The 17108-nt window shown below is 36.9% G+C and overlaps 1 protein-coding gene across 4 annotated transcripts in view; it reads right to left on the reverse strand.

Annotated features, from left to right (window-relative positions):
* The window catches only part of LPGAT1 (lysophosphatidylglycerol acyltransferase 1), an 85082-nt gene that overhangs the window by 23385 nt on the left and 44589 nt on the right, over positions 1–17108 (reverse strand). For all 4 annotated transcript variants that reach the window (XM_082702457.1, XM_082702456.1, XM_082702454.1 and 1 more), the window contains 2 exons: positions 14357–14630; positions 9677–9803 (listed from right to left, as the gene is read on the reverse strand). In XM_082702457.1, the coding sequence (XP_082558583.1) occupies positions 9677–9803; positions 14357–14630 (401 nt within the window). The remainder of the gene's footprint in view (positions 1–9676; positions 9804–14356; positions 14631–17108) is intronic.

Here is a 17108-nt window from a genome sequence, read left to right on the forward strand (position 1 = left end):
TCCTAAATTGAATTTCCTCTTACAGATCACTCTGTATAACCTATCAGCTCTATTTCTCTGAAGAGAACCCTGACTAAAACAACCAACAGTCATCTCAGTGGATGACCCATAGTTCATTTTCAATTAAGTTTAGAACATCACCAAGCCTTTATAGCGTGGGACACGGGGAAAAGCCCTTTCTAATGGCTCACAAAATAATATAAGACTATGAACCCCCCCAAAAAAAACCAAAACAAAAAAATAATGGACCTCCTTATAGGATCATTAGGAGGGTTTTCAGGCAAAACTGATGCTCATTATGTGTTCAGTGCCAGAAGAGGCCCCAATTCAAAATTGAAATTCCTGACATTATTGTTCGTGGTTAAAGGGATGAATAAGGAAGTACCATTTTTTTCCCCTCAAAGCATAGGATATATTTATTTTGAAATTTATTTTACTTTATTTATTTATTTTTAAAGTAGGCTCCACGCTGGGTGCAAAGCCTGAGGTGGGGCTTGAACTCGGAACTCTTGAGATCAAGACCTGAGCAGAGATCAAGAGTTATCAGAGGGATGAGGGAAAAACTCAATGCCTAACTGACTGAGCCATCCAGGTGCCCCTGTTTTGAAAATTTTAACTAAAAATCCAGCATTCAAAAGCTATTTCTGACAGACAACCAGACATTATATGCCTCCTGAGAAGTAAGCATCACCATTTATGGTGTTTCTTGTCAAGCAAATTCAAACTTCAATCTGATAAAGTTTTAGTATCTACCTACTGATTAACAGGAAATAGAAGGGGCAGAGGAATACATAGGATAAAATTGACAAAATCAAATTGTAGCAAACTCTACATGGCAAATGATCTGGTATCCTTAAAAAACAAACTCCAAAGAAAAGAAAAAGAGGAGGGAATCAGTAAATAAGAAGAAATTTAAGACTAATTGCAATCTAACTGAATTCAAACTGTTTTTAACAAATCATTTAAGAGATAATTCAGAAAATTTGGTTACTGTTTAGATATTTGATGGCATTAATGAACTATTATTAATATTTTTAGGTATGATAATATGTAATTTTTAGCCAAAGAATTCTTATATTTTAGAGAATATATAATGAATTATTTACAAATGAAATGATATGATATCTGAGACTTCCTTCAAAATAGTCCAGCAGGATCTGGCAAATAACACAGGGAAAACAACATTGCCCATCAGAGTAAAATAGGTACATGAGGCTGAATTTACAGGTTTGATATTTTCCATAATAAAAGTTTAAGAGGGAAAAACTATTTCTGAAATTATAGTCTAAAATGTATAAAAACTTGTGACTTTTAAATTTTGTTTATTGTGAATTTTAAAATTTTGTTGTTTTAGGAAGTAAGAAAAAAACAAAAAGGAAAACCAAAATGACATAATAATCATAAATACATTAGGTTTATGCATAAAATTACTAAAATATTATATTGGGTTTTTTTAAAGTTTTTATTTATTTATTTGATGGAGAGAGAGATCACAAGTAGTCAGAGAGGCAGGCAGAGAGAGAAAAGAGGGAAGCAGGCTCCCCACTGAGCAGAGAGCCTGATGCAGGGCTCGATCCTGGGACCCTGAGACCATGACCTAAGCCAAAGGCAGAGGCTTAACCCACAGAGCCACCCAGGCACCCCTTAAAATATTATATTGTTTTTAAGTGTTGGTAATTTTTCTCAAAGATAAGTTTGCCCTCATCCCTCTGACAATCACTCTTCCCATTCAGATGTCGTTTTAATAATACTCATCAGAAGTATTATGTTAATACTAACATCAGAAGTAACAGGTTAAAAATATCTACTATAAAGGAATCTAAAACACAGGGTGGAGGAAGCTATATGTAAGAACTAATATATTCAGCATGGTGTCATTAAAAGTCAAAAATAAAACCTGACAAGTCTATGGCTAGTGAGGAAATGGGTCATTAAATGTATACACTAAGTAGGAATTAGAAAGTCATTAAAAATGTAAAGACTTTGTAATGATATATATATATTTTTAAAGATTTTATTTATTTATTTGACAGAGAGAGATCACAAGTAGATCGCAGGCAGAGAGAGAGAGGGAAGCAGGCTCCCTGCTGAGCAGAGAGCCCGATGCGGGACTCGATCCCAGGACCCTGAGATCATGACCTGAGCCAAAGGCAGCAGCTTAACCCACTGAGCCACCCAGGCGCCCCTGTAATAATATTTTAAAATACTTATAAAATTTGTAATCTTAACACCTAGTACATAAATAGTATGGGGACAATGTTCATTAAAATGCTATATGGGAAGGGCGCCTGGGTGGCTCAGTTGGTTAAGCATCTGCCTTTGGCTCAGGTCATGATCCCAGGGTCCTGGGATTCAGGCCCTTGGGCTCCCTGCTCAGTGGGTAGCTTGCTTCTCCTCTCCCTCTGCTGTTCCCCCTCCTTGTGCTCTCTCGCTTTTTCTGTCAAATAAATAAAATCTTTTTTTAAAAAAGTTATATGGGAAAAGTAGAATACAAATGAACTTTTATACATACTGTAGCTACATTAAAAACATATATAAGAACAAATATTAAAAGGAAATATTAAGGAATTTAAAGTGAGCATGCTCTATGAAATATTTTCCATGGTCGCATACTTCTATTTTTGAAAATAAACTTAGTACTTTACAAAGTATGTAACAGAGGAGATCTAATAATGTTAAAGCAATGTCACCTTTTAACCCCTCAAATCTAAAATATTATCACTTCAACATGTCATCAAGAATTATTGAGATATTTTACAGTCCTTTTTCCTACTAGTTGTTGAATCCAGTGTGTGTTTTACATTTACAAAACATCTGGAAGCAGACTAGACACATCTCAGGAGCTCAATGACTACATGGCCAGAGGCTGCTCTCACTGGAAAGTGCATGTTTAGACTCTAGCCTTCACACATTCGTTAAGTACTGAATTTCTGCTATATGCCAGCATTGCTTTGGGAGTTGTCAACAAGACGAAGTATCTTCTCCCAAGGAGGTTATGTTCTAGGGGGGGACGACAGACATCAGTGAGTGACCCAGTAAGATTTCTAACAGTGACTGAATACCTAGATAAAGACGCTAGCTTCGCCTTAATCTTATGTTTTACAGGAATGTATCTTACTATCAGGTTACAGGATTATCACTCATTTCATAAATATGAAACCCGAGGACTAAATAATGATACAACAGGGTGCCTGGGTGGCTCAGTGGGTTAAGTCTCTGCCTTCAGCTCAGGTCGTGATCTCGGGGTCCTGGGATCGAGACCCGCATCGGGCTCTCTGCTTGGCAGGGAGCCTGCTTCCTCCTCCTCTCTCTCTGTCTGCCTCTCTGCCTACTTGTGATCTCTGTCAAATAAATAAAATCTTTTAAAAAATAATAAATAAATAAATAAATAATGATATAATATTTCAAATGTATCACATTTGCAAAAGTTAAAGGTGATGACTTTGACATATTGGAAGAGATGATCTCTTATATACTGCTAATGAGATTGTAATCTGATGTAACCACTGGGAGAACCACTTGACTATGCCCAGGAAAGGTGAAAATGCACGCACCCTAAGATCTAGCACTTTCACGCTGGGCACACACATTCCCTAATTTAACGCTCACTTTACTAGCATATGCTTAGTGAAAGAGGTATAAAAATATTCACTGTGACACTGTTTATTATAAAAGCAAAAATACTGCGAAAACAGGTATCCAACAATAGGAGAAAGGACTGATGATGTGTGACAATCATCAGAACAGTTAAATAGTGATAGTAGTTCAAATGAATGAAAGGGAAACATAAAGATAAAAAAACTAGAAAATAATGCAGAGAGGAAAAATACATGTTGTAAAATGATAAATCACCTATGATTACCTACATTTAAAAAAACACATATAGAATATTATATATTATAAGCGTATCTGTGTAATAAAAATATTAGGACAGGAAGGCTACACACCAAGTTATGATACTTCAATGGTTGGGAAAGAAGGGGATGGAATTGGGAGGGGACATAATGGCAACTTAACTTCACAAGAAATGTTTTCTTTCATTAATAAAAAATCCTAAAGCAAATATTTTAAAATGTCAACATTTGTCCATTCTTGCTAGTGAGCACTTTTTTTTTTTTTAAAGATTTTATTTTTAAGTTATCTCTACACCCAATGTGGGGCAGGAACTCACGACCCTAAAAATCAAGTCGCATGCTCTACTGACTGAGCCAGCCAGGCACCTCTAGTGAGCCTATTTTCTTTAAAATTATTAGTTAAAAAAATCCTTTGCTGAATGAGTTCCCTCCCTCCAAAACTGAAAGTAAGTTCTTGCTCAAAGTCCCTAGTGGAATGCCTTCTCCACAATCACCAAAATTCCAATCAAATAAGACATGAAAGCAACACGTCTGCCTTTTGTAATCTATCTATGCTACTACCTACACTCAAGGTTAGATCGTTCTTTAAGATTTTATTTTATTTTTTTATTTTTAATATTTTATTTATTTATTTGACAGACAGAGATCACAAGTAGGCAGAGAGGCAGGCAGAGGGAGAAGGAGAAGCAGGTTCCCGGTTAAGCAGAGAGCCCCATGTGGGGCTTGATCCCAGGACCCTGAGATCATGACCTGAGCTGAAGGCAGAGGCTTACCCCACTGAGCCACCCAGGCACCCCATTTAAGATTTAAAAAATAAAAATATAAGCTACTTCTGCCCAAGAACACCATTTTTTTCGAACTCACTGTCCTACTCTGGAGTAAAGCAGACATTTATATTAAGGGCACTGATTACTTTTGCTTTTATCCTCATAAACATTCCATCCCTGTAGTTAAAATCTAATCATGTTTAATTTTCCTATTAAGTCCTTAACAGCAGCACGTCATGCCCATTACTTCTTTAATAGGAAGAAGCTATCTTCCAGTGTGACAGTAATAATATAAAAGGGAAAGTGGGAGGAAAGAGTTGTCCCCTCAAATGTTTCTTATAATTAAGGCTTAGTTCCTCTTTACAAACAAGCATTGCTTTTGAAAAAAATCAATAGTGTGGTTGTATGCCTACTAATAAAACATATTCCCCTAGTTAAACAATACATAATATCAGGAAATAAGGAATAAGAAAGGCCATCTTTTAAACTAATTAAGTGGCCCAAGATTAATCTGCAGGGAATGGTAAATTACTAACATTGGATTTATCAATAATCCATACACACTTTATATATCTTCCTAATGGTATTTTGTATTAGTAAGGTGCTTTGTGGTTTTTAAAAGCATTTTATCAATGTATCATCTGATGCTCAAACAATGCATTCACTGAAGCAGGCGCAACCTCCAGCCAGGAAGATCCTCAGATGGGCTGCCTGTGTGGCTCCATATGCGCTGGGTTTAATTAGCAAAATGGTCTGGGTACTGAATCACCACTTACTCCAAGTTTTCTAAGGAATAAGCTCCAAACACCTGCCTCAAAAGTTTGACTTTTGACAGATAACAATGCTATCTATCTGTAAGGTACAATCTAGTATACACCACATCACAAATGTTTACTTTCTCCTTTATGTGGTATTTTAGAAAAGTACTTTACAGCATATGGTAACATATATATTTGCAGTTTTAGGGTTTGTCTCTTCCAGAAATCCTATACAACATATAACATCCTAAAATGAACATACAAACCCAAGAAGTAAGAAGTGAATGGACAATTTCCCAATGCTATTGGGGGAAAAAAAAAGAGTTTGTTTTAGAACACTTCAAGTAAGCTTTTGGATTCTTGTGCTTTTTTCCTAAGCATCAGTATAGAAACTTAAAATCTGGATGAATATTCTGCTATACCTTCTGGTAATCTAGTCTTTTCTTACTTAAATAAAGACAAAATGTTTTCTAAGCATTTAGTTTTACTAACATATCATAAGTGGATTCACTCTACAGGGAAAAAAATTTTTTTTATTTATTTAAGTAATCTGCACCCAATGTGGGGCTTTAACTCATCACCCAAGATAAAAAATCACATGTATCTCAGATGCCAGTCAGGGCACCAGCCAGGTGCCCCCCAAAATGCCTTTTTTTGCTCAGAAATCTCCATACACCTGTCACAGTATGTTCCGATGAGGTACAGAACAGGGAGTGGAGATTACCTGACAGCCTTGACAATAATTTCCAAGAAGAGAAATGTATTAAAGAAATAAAAAATGGCCCAACTACAGATTAATGTTAAGTAATGTTGAATGATCACAACTGTATTGTTTTCCAAGTACATTCTGATGGTCAAGAATGTAACGGTGTTCTGAGAGTACCCGAGCCACCCAGAGGCACAGATGTGTCCCACGGGAAAGGACAGTTACTGCCCTCCGTGAAATTTACCTAAAATATGGTAGAAGTACTTCACATATACAGAAACATATTACAGATTTAGTACTTATGAATTGCTAAATTTTTCCTTAACCTGTTTCTATTTCCAATGTGCAGCTTCCCTTAGAATTATGTTTCATTTAATTATTACCACCACCAAATTTGCTTTGGTTTGATCTAAAATGGTCATTCAAGTGGTACTCGTGTTCCAGGATTTATATATATTTGGTATTTTCATAACCTTCTACTAACTGCATTATTTCTTTTAAAATACATATAGTGCTCTAAGTGGGATCTGATAAATGCTGAGCAGAAGAGTAATTAATTTTTGACTTTCACATGTACACTCCTCTAGCTTATGCTGAAAAAAACTAGCAACAGTACCAACTTGCCCAGCTATACCATAATCACCAGATAATCATTTCAATTAAATTTTCTAAGACTGAGAGAGTGCTTTATTAAAAAAAAAGTCAACTGGGGCTAAGAAGAAACAAATACTTTCTATATAATATGAAACAAAATTGCATCATATGGCTTAATAGAAAGGTTCTGGATAAATTATGCTTAATTGCAGGAAAAAAATAAATTAATTAATAATTATTAAAATCTGCCTATGGATGAAGATAAGGCAACATTAAGCAAAACTACTATTTTTCAGTGAACTTGACAGTCTCCTGAGCACTTTTCCTTTCTCTCTGGGCACCCATTCCCCACTTTAACCAGTCAGTGCTGTTCAGTTTTTCTTACCAGCCTCCCCACATTGAAAGAAAAAGAGAGGGGCACCTGGGTGGCTCAGTGAATTAAAGCCTCTGCCTTTGGCTCAGGTCATGATCCCAGGGTTCTGGGATCATGCCCTATGTCGGGCTCTCTGCTCAGCGGGGAGGCCTGCTTCCTCTCTCTCTCTGCCTGCCTCTCTGCCTACTTGTGATCTCTGCCTGTCAAATAAATAAAAATAAAAATAAAATAAAATAAACAAATAAAAATAAAAGAGAAAGAGATTTGACCTCATTTATATTATTCATATTCGTGTATATATGATTTCCAATGTTGCATTTTAAATCTCTTGTTCTAATTGGAAACATCTCATCCTTGTTTAAAGTTTTAAAAATATATCCAAACAACTGGAGAGTTTGAACAAAAGAACCAATCTCTCTGAGAACGGGAAATAAAAAAAAAATGGGTGAGGAGTACCATGTTTGTTTAAATTTATTTTAATTTCAATGGTGCTATTCCTACCAGGAAAAATCTAAGATAAGCAATAAACAGTTTATTTTGGGATTGAAAACTGGAGGTAGGGGGAAGCATCCCCCAAAGCCGAACTAAACCAAACAACAATCCTTTCTTTCCTATCTTCCAGGGAGTCCAGATGGCCTAGAACAGTACAGGAGGGTAGGGAGTCAAAGTGTGGGTGATAGAGATTTATCCCTGGGAGCTGCCACGGTCACGGCCCACATCCCTTCTCACAAACTTCTTGCAAACCCTCAAAATGATCCTGATACCAAGACCCCTCTTTCTCTCCAGCCCCTTTCATTACCCCTCCCTTTTCCATCTGAACACAAGTCCTTTCCTTTTCCAAACATTGGTTAGACAACAAACTCTTCTTATTAAATTTCCGTGAAGAAGAGTTTATCTCTTTACCTGTCCCAAGTCTCCTAGGAAGTGTGTGTGTATGTGAGTATGTATATATAAATAAATAAGTGGGCATAATGTGTACTCTCATTAAAATTTTAGGATATGATTCTACATCATGATTTAATCTTTGCTAATCTAATATTTTAGAATTTTCTTCATTATTTCTATGTCTAATAATAAAGTTTCTATAATCAAACATATTTCTCAAATGCTTCAATTTGATCAGTAGAAGTATTTTTCTGTATCAAACTAACCATTCCACATCTTTTATCTACTATTTGGTTTTGATCTCTAAATCAGGAGTCCTTATTCTTTTTTTAAATCCTTAATCTATTTTGAGACTAGATCAAAAGCTGTGAAACTTCTCTGCAGAGAACTGCAGACATATACAAAATTTTGCACAGAGACTGGGTTAAAAAATTCTCTGAGTTCAGATGGCAGTTGCACTCATGGTGAGCATAACAGAAGCTGAATCACTGTGCTGTACACCTGAAGCTAATGGGATAGATTACAATTTAAAAATTTACTGAAGGCTAGATAAGTTTCATGGATATGAAAATGAAACTCTTTGTGGAAAAATTCCTGCAGGGCCTAGCATACTGCTTTATCCACAGGAAGTGCTACGTAAGTAAAATGGACAACATACATGGAATGGAGTCCGGGCAGTCACCAAGAATTACTTTCTTACCTTACATATGACCTTCACAATCTGGCAATGTAAGTCACACAGCAGAATCAACTGTAATTTGATAGTTATCTCTTTCATATCAAAACCCCAAATTGTAACATTTAAGTCTTAAAACTTTAGTTTCAGATTTTTCCAACTCTGTACTTCTATTTGTAAAATTATAATCGTTTACACATATGAAAACATGCACCTATTTACTTTTAATGAGTACGTAATTTGAGTAGTTTTCCTCTTGAGTTGAGGGCTTTTGTGGCAATTGTGATCCTGTAAGGGACCAACTGCTCACTTTGTTTTGTTTTTTTAAGTTAACATAAAATGTAATATTTGTTTCAAGGTACAGGTCTGGGATTCCTCAGTCTTCCACAACACCCACTTTGTAACTAGTTGCCAAGGGTTGAGATCTTTGACCAGGAAATTAAGATAAATGCCTCAGAGAGCGACCAAGTCTATTCAGGCTTCATCAGTATGGCACTTTGCTATAAACATCTTTTTAAAAAGCAACCTACATTAAAAAAGTCTCAAGAAGCTGGTACAGAATATTCAGTAAATATGTTTGCTGTTGTTTATGCAAATGCCATATTAAAATGTTAAATATTAAAACATTAAAATTTTAAAGTGTAAGCGTAACTAAATTCTCAATTTAATCATTTAGAAAATCTTAGGAAACTGCATGATTTAAATACAAATTCCATTTCTATTAATAAAAATCTACTTAGCCCAAATGAGTATATATGTATGTATGTATTATATATATGTGTAAAATACATATACATATATGCCTGATGTTTGCCTTTAGTACTTCTGTTCAGAGTGTCAAGCAATCAAGTAATGACAGTACCTCCCGAATGCCGTTTTTAGAGACTTTTATCACTCAGTGAAAATAACTACTTCAAATGATATTTTCATATTAAGAAGTCAGCATAAGAATGGTTTTGAGCCAACTATTTTCACGATTGATTAAAAATTTAATATTAAACCACTGTCCTGAGATAGTACTTTATGTTGGGTATATACTGAGTCACTAACACAGAATTCTTACCTGTAATGTACATGTGTGATGGTTGGTTTCCTGTACCCGAGGATCCACGTCTGAATATCTATAGGTTCAGCTTTGGGATAAGCTATCGTTGTATCTATTATCCATTGGAGGCCTTTCGATTTGCTACCTGAGGACACAGCAAAAAACAAGTTAAAATTGGATCAATTTTTTTTTTAAAGATTTTATTTCTTTATTTCATAGGCAGAGATCACAAGGAGGCAGAGAGGCCGGCAGAGAGAGAGGAAGGGAAGCAGGCTCCCTGCTCAGCAGAGAGCCCGATGCTGGGCTTGATCCCAGGACCCTGGGATCATGACCTGAGCTGAAGGCAGAGGCTTAACACACTGAGCCACCCAGGCACCCCAAAATTGGATCAATTTTTATACCATTTATAAAATATAGTATAAACAAAGCATACTGATGTATCTTCTGCTTTATGAAAACAGGATGAACTCTGGTGTTACTGTTTCATTGATACATTTAGGATGGTATCAAGTATTTCCTTATATGAAATGGCTGAATCTCAAACAAATAAGCAAATAACAAAGCACTATTATTTATTGGACATGCACCATTCAAGCATTCAATACAACAGTGCACTGTCAAAGTCTAAGTTATATTTTATCGCTCATAAAACCTAGCCTATGAAAAAGTCAGAAGCTAAAGTATCACATTACAAAAGTAAAAAAAAAAAAACAACAAAAACAGTTCTCAAAATAAATCCATTCGCCAAATACAATACAATATAATATAAACACCAAGATTTGTGATACCTGGAAGATATTAATAAATGCTGGAATAAGGCCTCAAATTAAGCATTTTATTGACATAGGATTGTCAGTTGCTATTCTTATTTAACACAGACAAACAAAAAAACCCCTCCCACTTTAGCAAGAGTTCTATGCAAATAAAGCAGTAAAACCATCCACTCTTTGGTAGGTAAGGCAGGTAACTGCAATTATCAAGAGGCTGTGGGGAAGTTCTGTTTACTTTGGTTATTGGCCTCCTGCTTCTATTCCCAGCATGGAGTACAAAGTTGAACAAGAATTGAGAGGGAATCCTCACAGAGAATGCTGAGAGCCCGACTTGGGTGATAGTCTGTCCTTTGTCTGAAGTATTTAAGAGATCTCTAAAAAAATAAAACCTGTTCTAAAATGTAAGTCTAAATGTGCATTAAGAATCAATGATATTTTACTTTACTTCACTAAAAAGTGACCTTAAGCTTTAAAAAACTTTAGAAATATTCTAAAGGGGAAAGATACCACAGAAATAGGTTTAAAAAAATGTTTAAATAACCTACTGCTAAAGGAACAAAGTAAAGTAAATGTGTAAAGAAACACATTTAACGGTACGCCTGGGTGGCTCAGTTGGTTAAGCGGCTGCCTTCGGCTCAGGTCATGATCCCAGCGTCCTGGGATCTTGTCCCACATCGGGCTCCCTGCTTGGCAGGGAGCCTGCTTCTCCCTCTGCCTCTGCCTGCCACTCTGTCTGCCTGTGCTTGCTCTCGCTTCTCTCTCTATGACAAATAAATAAATAAAATCTTTAAAAAAAAAAAAAAAGAAACACATTTAACAAGCTATCAGTGATATACATATGCCGAAACGTTTAGGAGTAAAGTATACTGATGTCTGCAACTTATTTGATTACACTAAAAAACAAATAAGATGGACTAATGGATTGATAGAGGGCAGAAAAAGACAGAATAAAGCAAATATAGTAAAATTTTAATTATAGAATCTAGTTGGTCAGCTAGTGGATATTAACTATAAAATTCTTTCAATTTTTACATATGCTTGAAAATTTTTATAATAAAATTATTGGGAAAAATCACCAGAGTTCAGTTGAGTATCTATTAAATCATATAATAAACAAAAAAATACTATCCCTTTTAATCAGACACAACTTTGATACATATATGGATCCTATACATATGTGTGTGTGTGTGCGCGTGTATATTTATTTATTTTTTTTTAAAGTAGGTTCCCCTCCCAGCGTGGAGCCCAATGTGGGGCCCAGCGTGGGCCCCAAACTCATGACCCTGAGATCAAGACCAGAGCCAAGATCAAGTCAAATGCTCAACCTACTGAGCCACCTGGGCGCCCCAGTATATGGATCATATATTAAAAGAGACAAGGCACGTTCTGTACTTATATGGAACAGAACACTAAATAGTAAATATCAATACTAGAGAAAATAAAATACAAAATACCAAAACACCGAGAAGAAAATGATAAAAGACAAGTGAAACTACTTTTGGGATATATAACTTTCTAGAACTTCTTATAATTTTTCCTACGCAGCTACAGTAAAAATTCTAACCAAGTTAAGATGAACAAGAAGCTACTCTGCTTTCATTATAAAAAGAAATTATTTCTCTCTAAGAGAAAAAACATGATTGTGTGATCAATATGACAATAGCCCCTACCCTTGAGATCTAGAACACCACAGGGTATTACTGACTGGGCAGAACTATTTAAAAAGCAGCAGTCTTTATTAGTGCAACTAATCCTATTTGGAAGACCTTTGCCTTCAAGCTTTGGCTTGGCTGACATTGCCACCATGTCTGTCTGAAGCTATTCTGAACTTTCCTTTTCTATTAAAAGACTCTTTCAATTTGTCTTTTTAATAGATGATGAAAGATTAAGAGAGCTGACTGCCAAGCAGCTGCTTAAAAAAAAAAAAAAAATGAAAGGAAAACTCAGTGGAGTCTTAGGACAGGCATTCTCTCTATGTCTGGTCCTAACCATCATTAAAAACATGTATTTCTGAGGACCAATCCTTTTCATTTTTACTTTAGCTAAAGAATATATATATATATATATATATATATATATATATTTTTTTTTTTTTTTTAAATTTTATTTATTTATTTATTTGACAGACAAAGATCACAAGCAGGCAGAGAGGCAGGCAGAGAGAGAGGAAGGGAAGCAGGCTCCCTGCTGAGCAGAAAGCCCGATGTGGGGCTCGATCCCAGGACCCCGGGAACATGACCTGAGCCGAAGGCAGAGGCTTTAACCCACTGAGCCACCCAGGCACCCCAAATATATATATATTTTTAATAGCAAAATACTACTAAAGGAAACAGGCTTAGTGAGTTTCTTTCAGTTTTTCAATTTATCATTTATTACCCAATTTTACAGTCTCTCTGATAAACTTGTTCAAAACAGTCTTTGTGCTGTTGGTGCAAATTCTGCAAACCTTCCCAGTTCAGCAGGCTATCTCCAAAACAGTTGCATCTTTGACTATGGTTTGCTTTTTCTCGCCATAAAAGTAATACATACTCATTGTTAAAAAAAAAAAACAGAAGTATTCCGAAATGGGGGGAGATCATCCATAATGTTACAACTCAGAGAAGCAACCACTGTTGACATTTGGGATCTTTCCTTTCACTCATTTCCCACTGCTTATTGCTGACATATTTGAACTCACAATGGTTTCACAAGAGTTGTGTGTTCCAGGGGTGCCTGGGTGGCTCAGTGGGTTAAAGCCTCTGCCTTTGGCTCAGGTCATGATCCCAGAGTTCTGGGATCAAGCCCCCGCGTCGGGCTCTCTGCTCAGCGGGGAGCCTGCTTCCTCCTCTCTCTCTCTCTCTGCCTGCCTCTCTGTCTACTTGTGATCTCTCTGTCAAATAAATAAATAAAATCTTAAAAAAGAAAAAGAAAGAAAGAAAAAGAGTTGTGTGTTCCTTCCACTCCATTAACATGATAGAGAATAAGCACTCTCCAAGCCATAAAAACTCTCTACAAACATCATTTGTAATGGCTGTATTGTAGTGTGTTGGATGGATATTTGATAACTTCGGGCCTGTTCTTCCTTCTGGCTATTCCAAATTTTTGCTGTTAAAAATAATGCTGTGGGGGCACTTGGGTGGCTCAGTGGGTTAAGCCTCTGCCTCGGCTCAGGTCATGATCTCAGGGTCCTGGGATCGAGCCCCACATTGGGCTCTCTGCTTGGCGGGGAGCCTGCTTCCCCCTCTCTCTCTGCCTGCCTCTCTGCCTACTTGTGATCTCTGTCTGTCAAATAAATAAATAAAATCTTACAAAAAAAAATGCGGGGCGCCTGGGTGGCTCAGTGGGTTAAACCTCCTCCTTTGGCTCAGGTCATGATCTCAGGGTCCTAGGATGGAGCCCCGCATCAGGCTCTCTGCTCAGCAGGGAGCCTGCTTCCCCCCACCCCCTGTCTGCCTCTCTATCTGTGATCTGTCAAATAAATAAATAAAATCTTTAAAAAAAAAACTTTCTAAATTCGATAAATGAAAAAAAATACATTATTACAATTTGCATTTGCAAATCTATGATTAGCTTTTCAAATTAGGGATTTCTAATCCTGTACCATTAACCTAGCAATTCCACTTCTAGGAATCTATACTCCCAACTACACTTTCACAAATATATGAAGATATTTACAGCTTACTGCAGCAGTGGGAATGGCCAGCAGTAAGGGTGGGTGGGGGTAAAGAAAGACACCTTTGTCTTTGTGCATTTTGCATTACTTGAATAAATTATTGTAAGCATGAACTAACTTCTGTAAATAGAAACACTAAAAAATTAAATTTGCACCTTCTCCCTGGGTATTATTTGTTTGACAAAAATTACAATTATAAAAAGAATAATTATGTTATCTCCTGGAACTCCAGATAATTCCTGAATTCCAACAAAAGAGTGCTAAAAGCCATCATACCTAATTCTTTAGCATCTCCTCCTGCTGGACTTCCATTTTCCTGTCGTGCTACAAGCGCACTCAAGATAATGTTTGTTGCCCCAATCCTTGGCAGAGTGACATGTGTAAGAAATGGCAAGTTATTTTTTTTGGCAAACGCTTGACTTGTTTCTCGCCTCTTCCTGAGGAAGCCCCCTTCTGGAAACAAAACAATCCATTTTCGGTCTCTGCTCCTGTAATTCTTTTCTAGGTGCTTTTTGAGAAGCAGCAGCTGCTGGTCACGATGAGATTTTCCCTAAGAAGGCAGACACACATACAATAAGTATAGGCACATTTGAAATTAAAATGCCACAAAATTAAATAGAAATAACAGCTTTTAAAGTAAAATCCCATTCACAGATCAGAAGAACGATTTCCCCCCACTCACTTCCCCCTTTGACTGCAGCGGTAAAAAGAAGTGATTAGCGCTTACAGACAAGAGCAAGACAATTGCTCTAATTACCTCTGAGAGTTCACTCATTCATCAGCTCAGTGACTGTTCACTGAGAGCGTGTAATTTGGCAGGCACCGTCCTACACTGGAGACAGAGAAGTAAGAGACCCTCGTGGAGGTTACTCGAGTAGAAAAGATAGAAAACTAAAAAGTGAAAATTTGGATGGTGATGTGTTAGGAAGAACACGAGCAAGAGGATAGAGAAGGTCAGTGAGGTCAGAGAGAACAGCCCCAAGGAGGTAAACTGGGAGCAATGAGCTGGTAATGCGAAGGAACCAGTCAAGTGGAGAAGAGAGGCAGAGTTCTTTCTCCAAGGGACAAGAACAAAAAGAAGAAAGGCCCGGAGATGGGAACAAGCGCTAAGTATTCAAAGAGCAGTACCAAGGCCAGTGTGGCTGATTTGTGATGAGTGAGGGAGACAGTGGTAGAAGAGGAAATTGCAGAGAGACGTGGGGGACAGAGAGGAAGGGCCTTGACCTTGGTAAGTAGTCTGGGATGAGAAGTCAATGGGTGGTTCTGAACAAGGGAGGGTCATGATCTTATTTACATTTAAAAAAATCTGATGGCTCCAGTGACAGAAAGACTCCAGCAGATAAGCCGGCAGACTATTGCAGCAGTCCAGGCAAGGGGGTGTGATGAGATCTGACTATGGTGTATTGATGAGAAGTGGATACATTCAGGAAAGTCTGAAAGTAGAGCAAACAGGGCATTCTAATGGACAGGACCTTAGTGTGAAGGAGAGAGAAGAAAGAAGATGACTTGGAGACTGAAACAGGAATCCAGAAAAATTTGTAGGAAAGCCCCAAACCCACAAATATTACAAAGGTTCTTCCTTTCAGTAGAGTTGATTCATTAATAATTTTCCAGCCAACACAAATATAGAAGGCCCCGAAATAATCTGTATGCATTTAGTCTTTAAATTACTCCAATGCAAAGCAAGTAAGACATTTATTTTACTGAATTGAACTGATCATGATTAAGCTTTATTTATTAAGTTCCCAAGACTGCATGTAAAACATTTTTATATTCTTGGAAATATCTAGTAGTAAAGTCCAAGAGACTTTCTTTAAAAATGGTAGTTTCTCTCTCTCCCCCAACAATGTTACAGATTTTTATTACTATCTTATTGGGCTCGGAAGGGGAGGAAGGGTTGCTCTTTAGAAACAAACTTGCAATATTTCTGGTAATTTTGAAATACAGTCTTTAAGTATGTAAAACTTTACATTGCAATAAAAATGAAAATGTTTTGGAGTACATTATTTTCTACGCTTAGGAGTACTTTATTTTCTACGCTTATCTCCTCAAAGTACACCAATCACTTAGTATAACTTAGTGATGCCTCAGGGTCATCAAAGAGGGTCAACTGTTAAAACTGTGATAATTTCCTCATACTCTCCTGATGAAAAGGGCTCTGCTTTTCCTTAGAAGGCTAAGCTTCAATGGCTGCTTCTACTTATTCCCCTCCTGTGATGCTCTAATGTATTATGCTAATTTCTTTGTTATGTTGTTCTAATCACTGTTCGTTCATTTTGTCTCAAACTTGTAGCCAATCCCCATTCCCACTTCCTCCTGAGGTCCCCATGCAATGTCTTCCTGCTCAGAAGAATCAAGAGTGTTTCCTAGAAACTAGATCATGGGCACAGCATGTGGAAAAGAAAATGTTCTGTACGTAAGTATCTGGAGTAAAGTATATATGTTTTGTGACACCTACAGTCATCTCAGAAGTTTCTCTACACACTTCCAGCTTATTTCTGAACTTGTGGTCTCCGATGAGACTTAACCAGATTCAACAGTTATTCAGTAAGTACTTAAATGGGCAAGGCTGAAGCTGCTACATATATAAATACCAGATAAATGTGGCACTGCCATACGTAAAAACTCTTGCATATCATATTTCAGTTTTTGAGAAAATCAAGCCTGTGATATCAGTGGCATACCAGGGAAATACCGTAATGTAGTGCTGACTTGATAAGAGTGTGTGATTCTTTCTCTTACAGTAACTAAACTTGTCCCCAATGCCTAGGACCCATTCTCAATCTACATTCCTCTATCAAACTCATAATTATTTTTTCTCTAAAGGTTTTCTGAGTTCATAAAAATCTGATGGATTCACTTTTCCTACTATGAATTCCCCAAATATGTTCTTCTATCTGCCCACCTATCCACCTACCTACCAGCAATTTAGGTACCTTCTCTATCATGCGATAGTGACTTGTTAGCAAAAATAATGGTGAAAATATAGATGACGAGGGGGGCACCTGAGTGGCTCAGTGGGTTAAAG

The sequence above is a fragment of the Mustela nivalis genome, assembly GCF_964662115.1.
Source record: "Mustela nivalis genome assembly, chromosome: 16".
In the NCBI taxonomy this organism is placed as follows: domain Eukaryota; kingdom Metazoa; phylum Chordata; class Mammalia; order Carnivora; family Mustelidae; genus Mustela; species Mustela nivalis.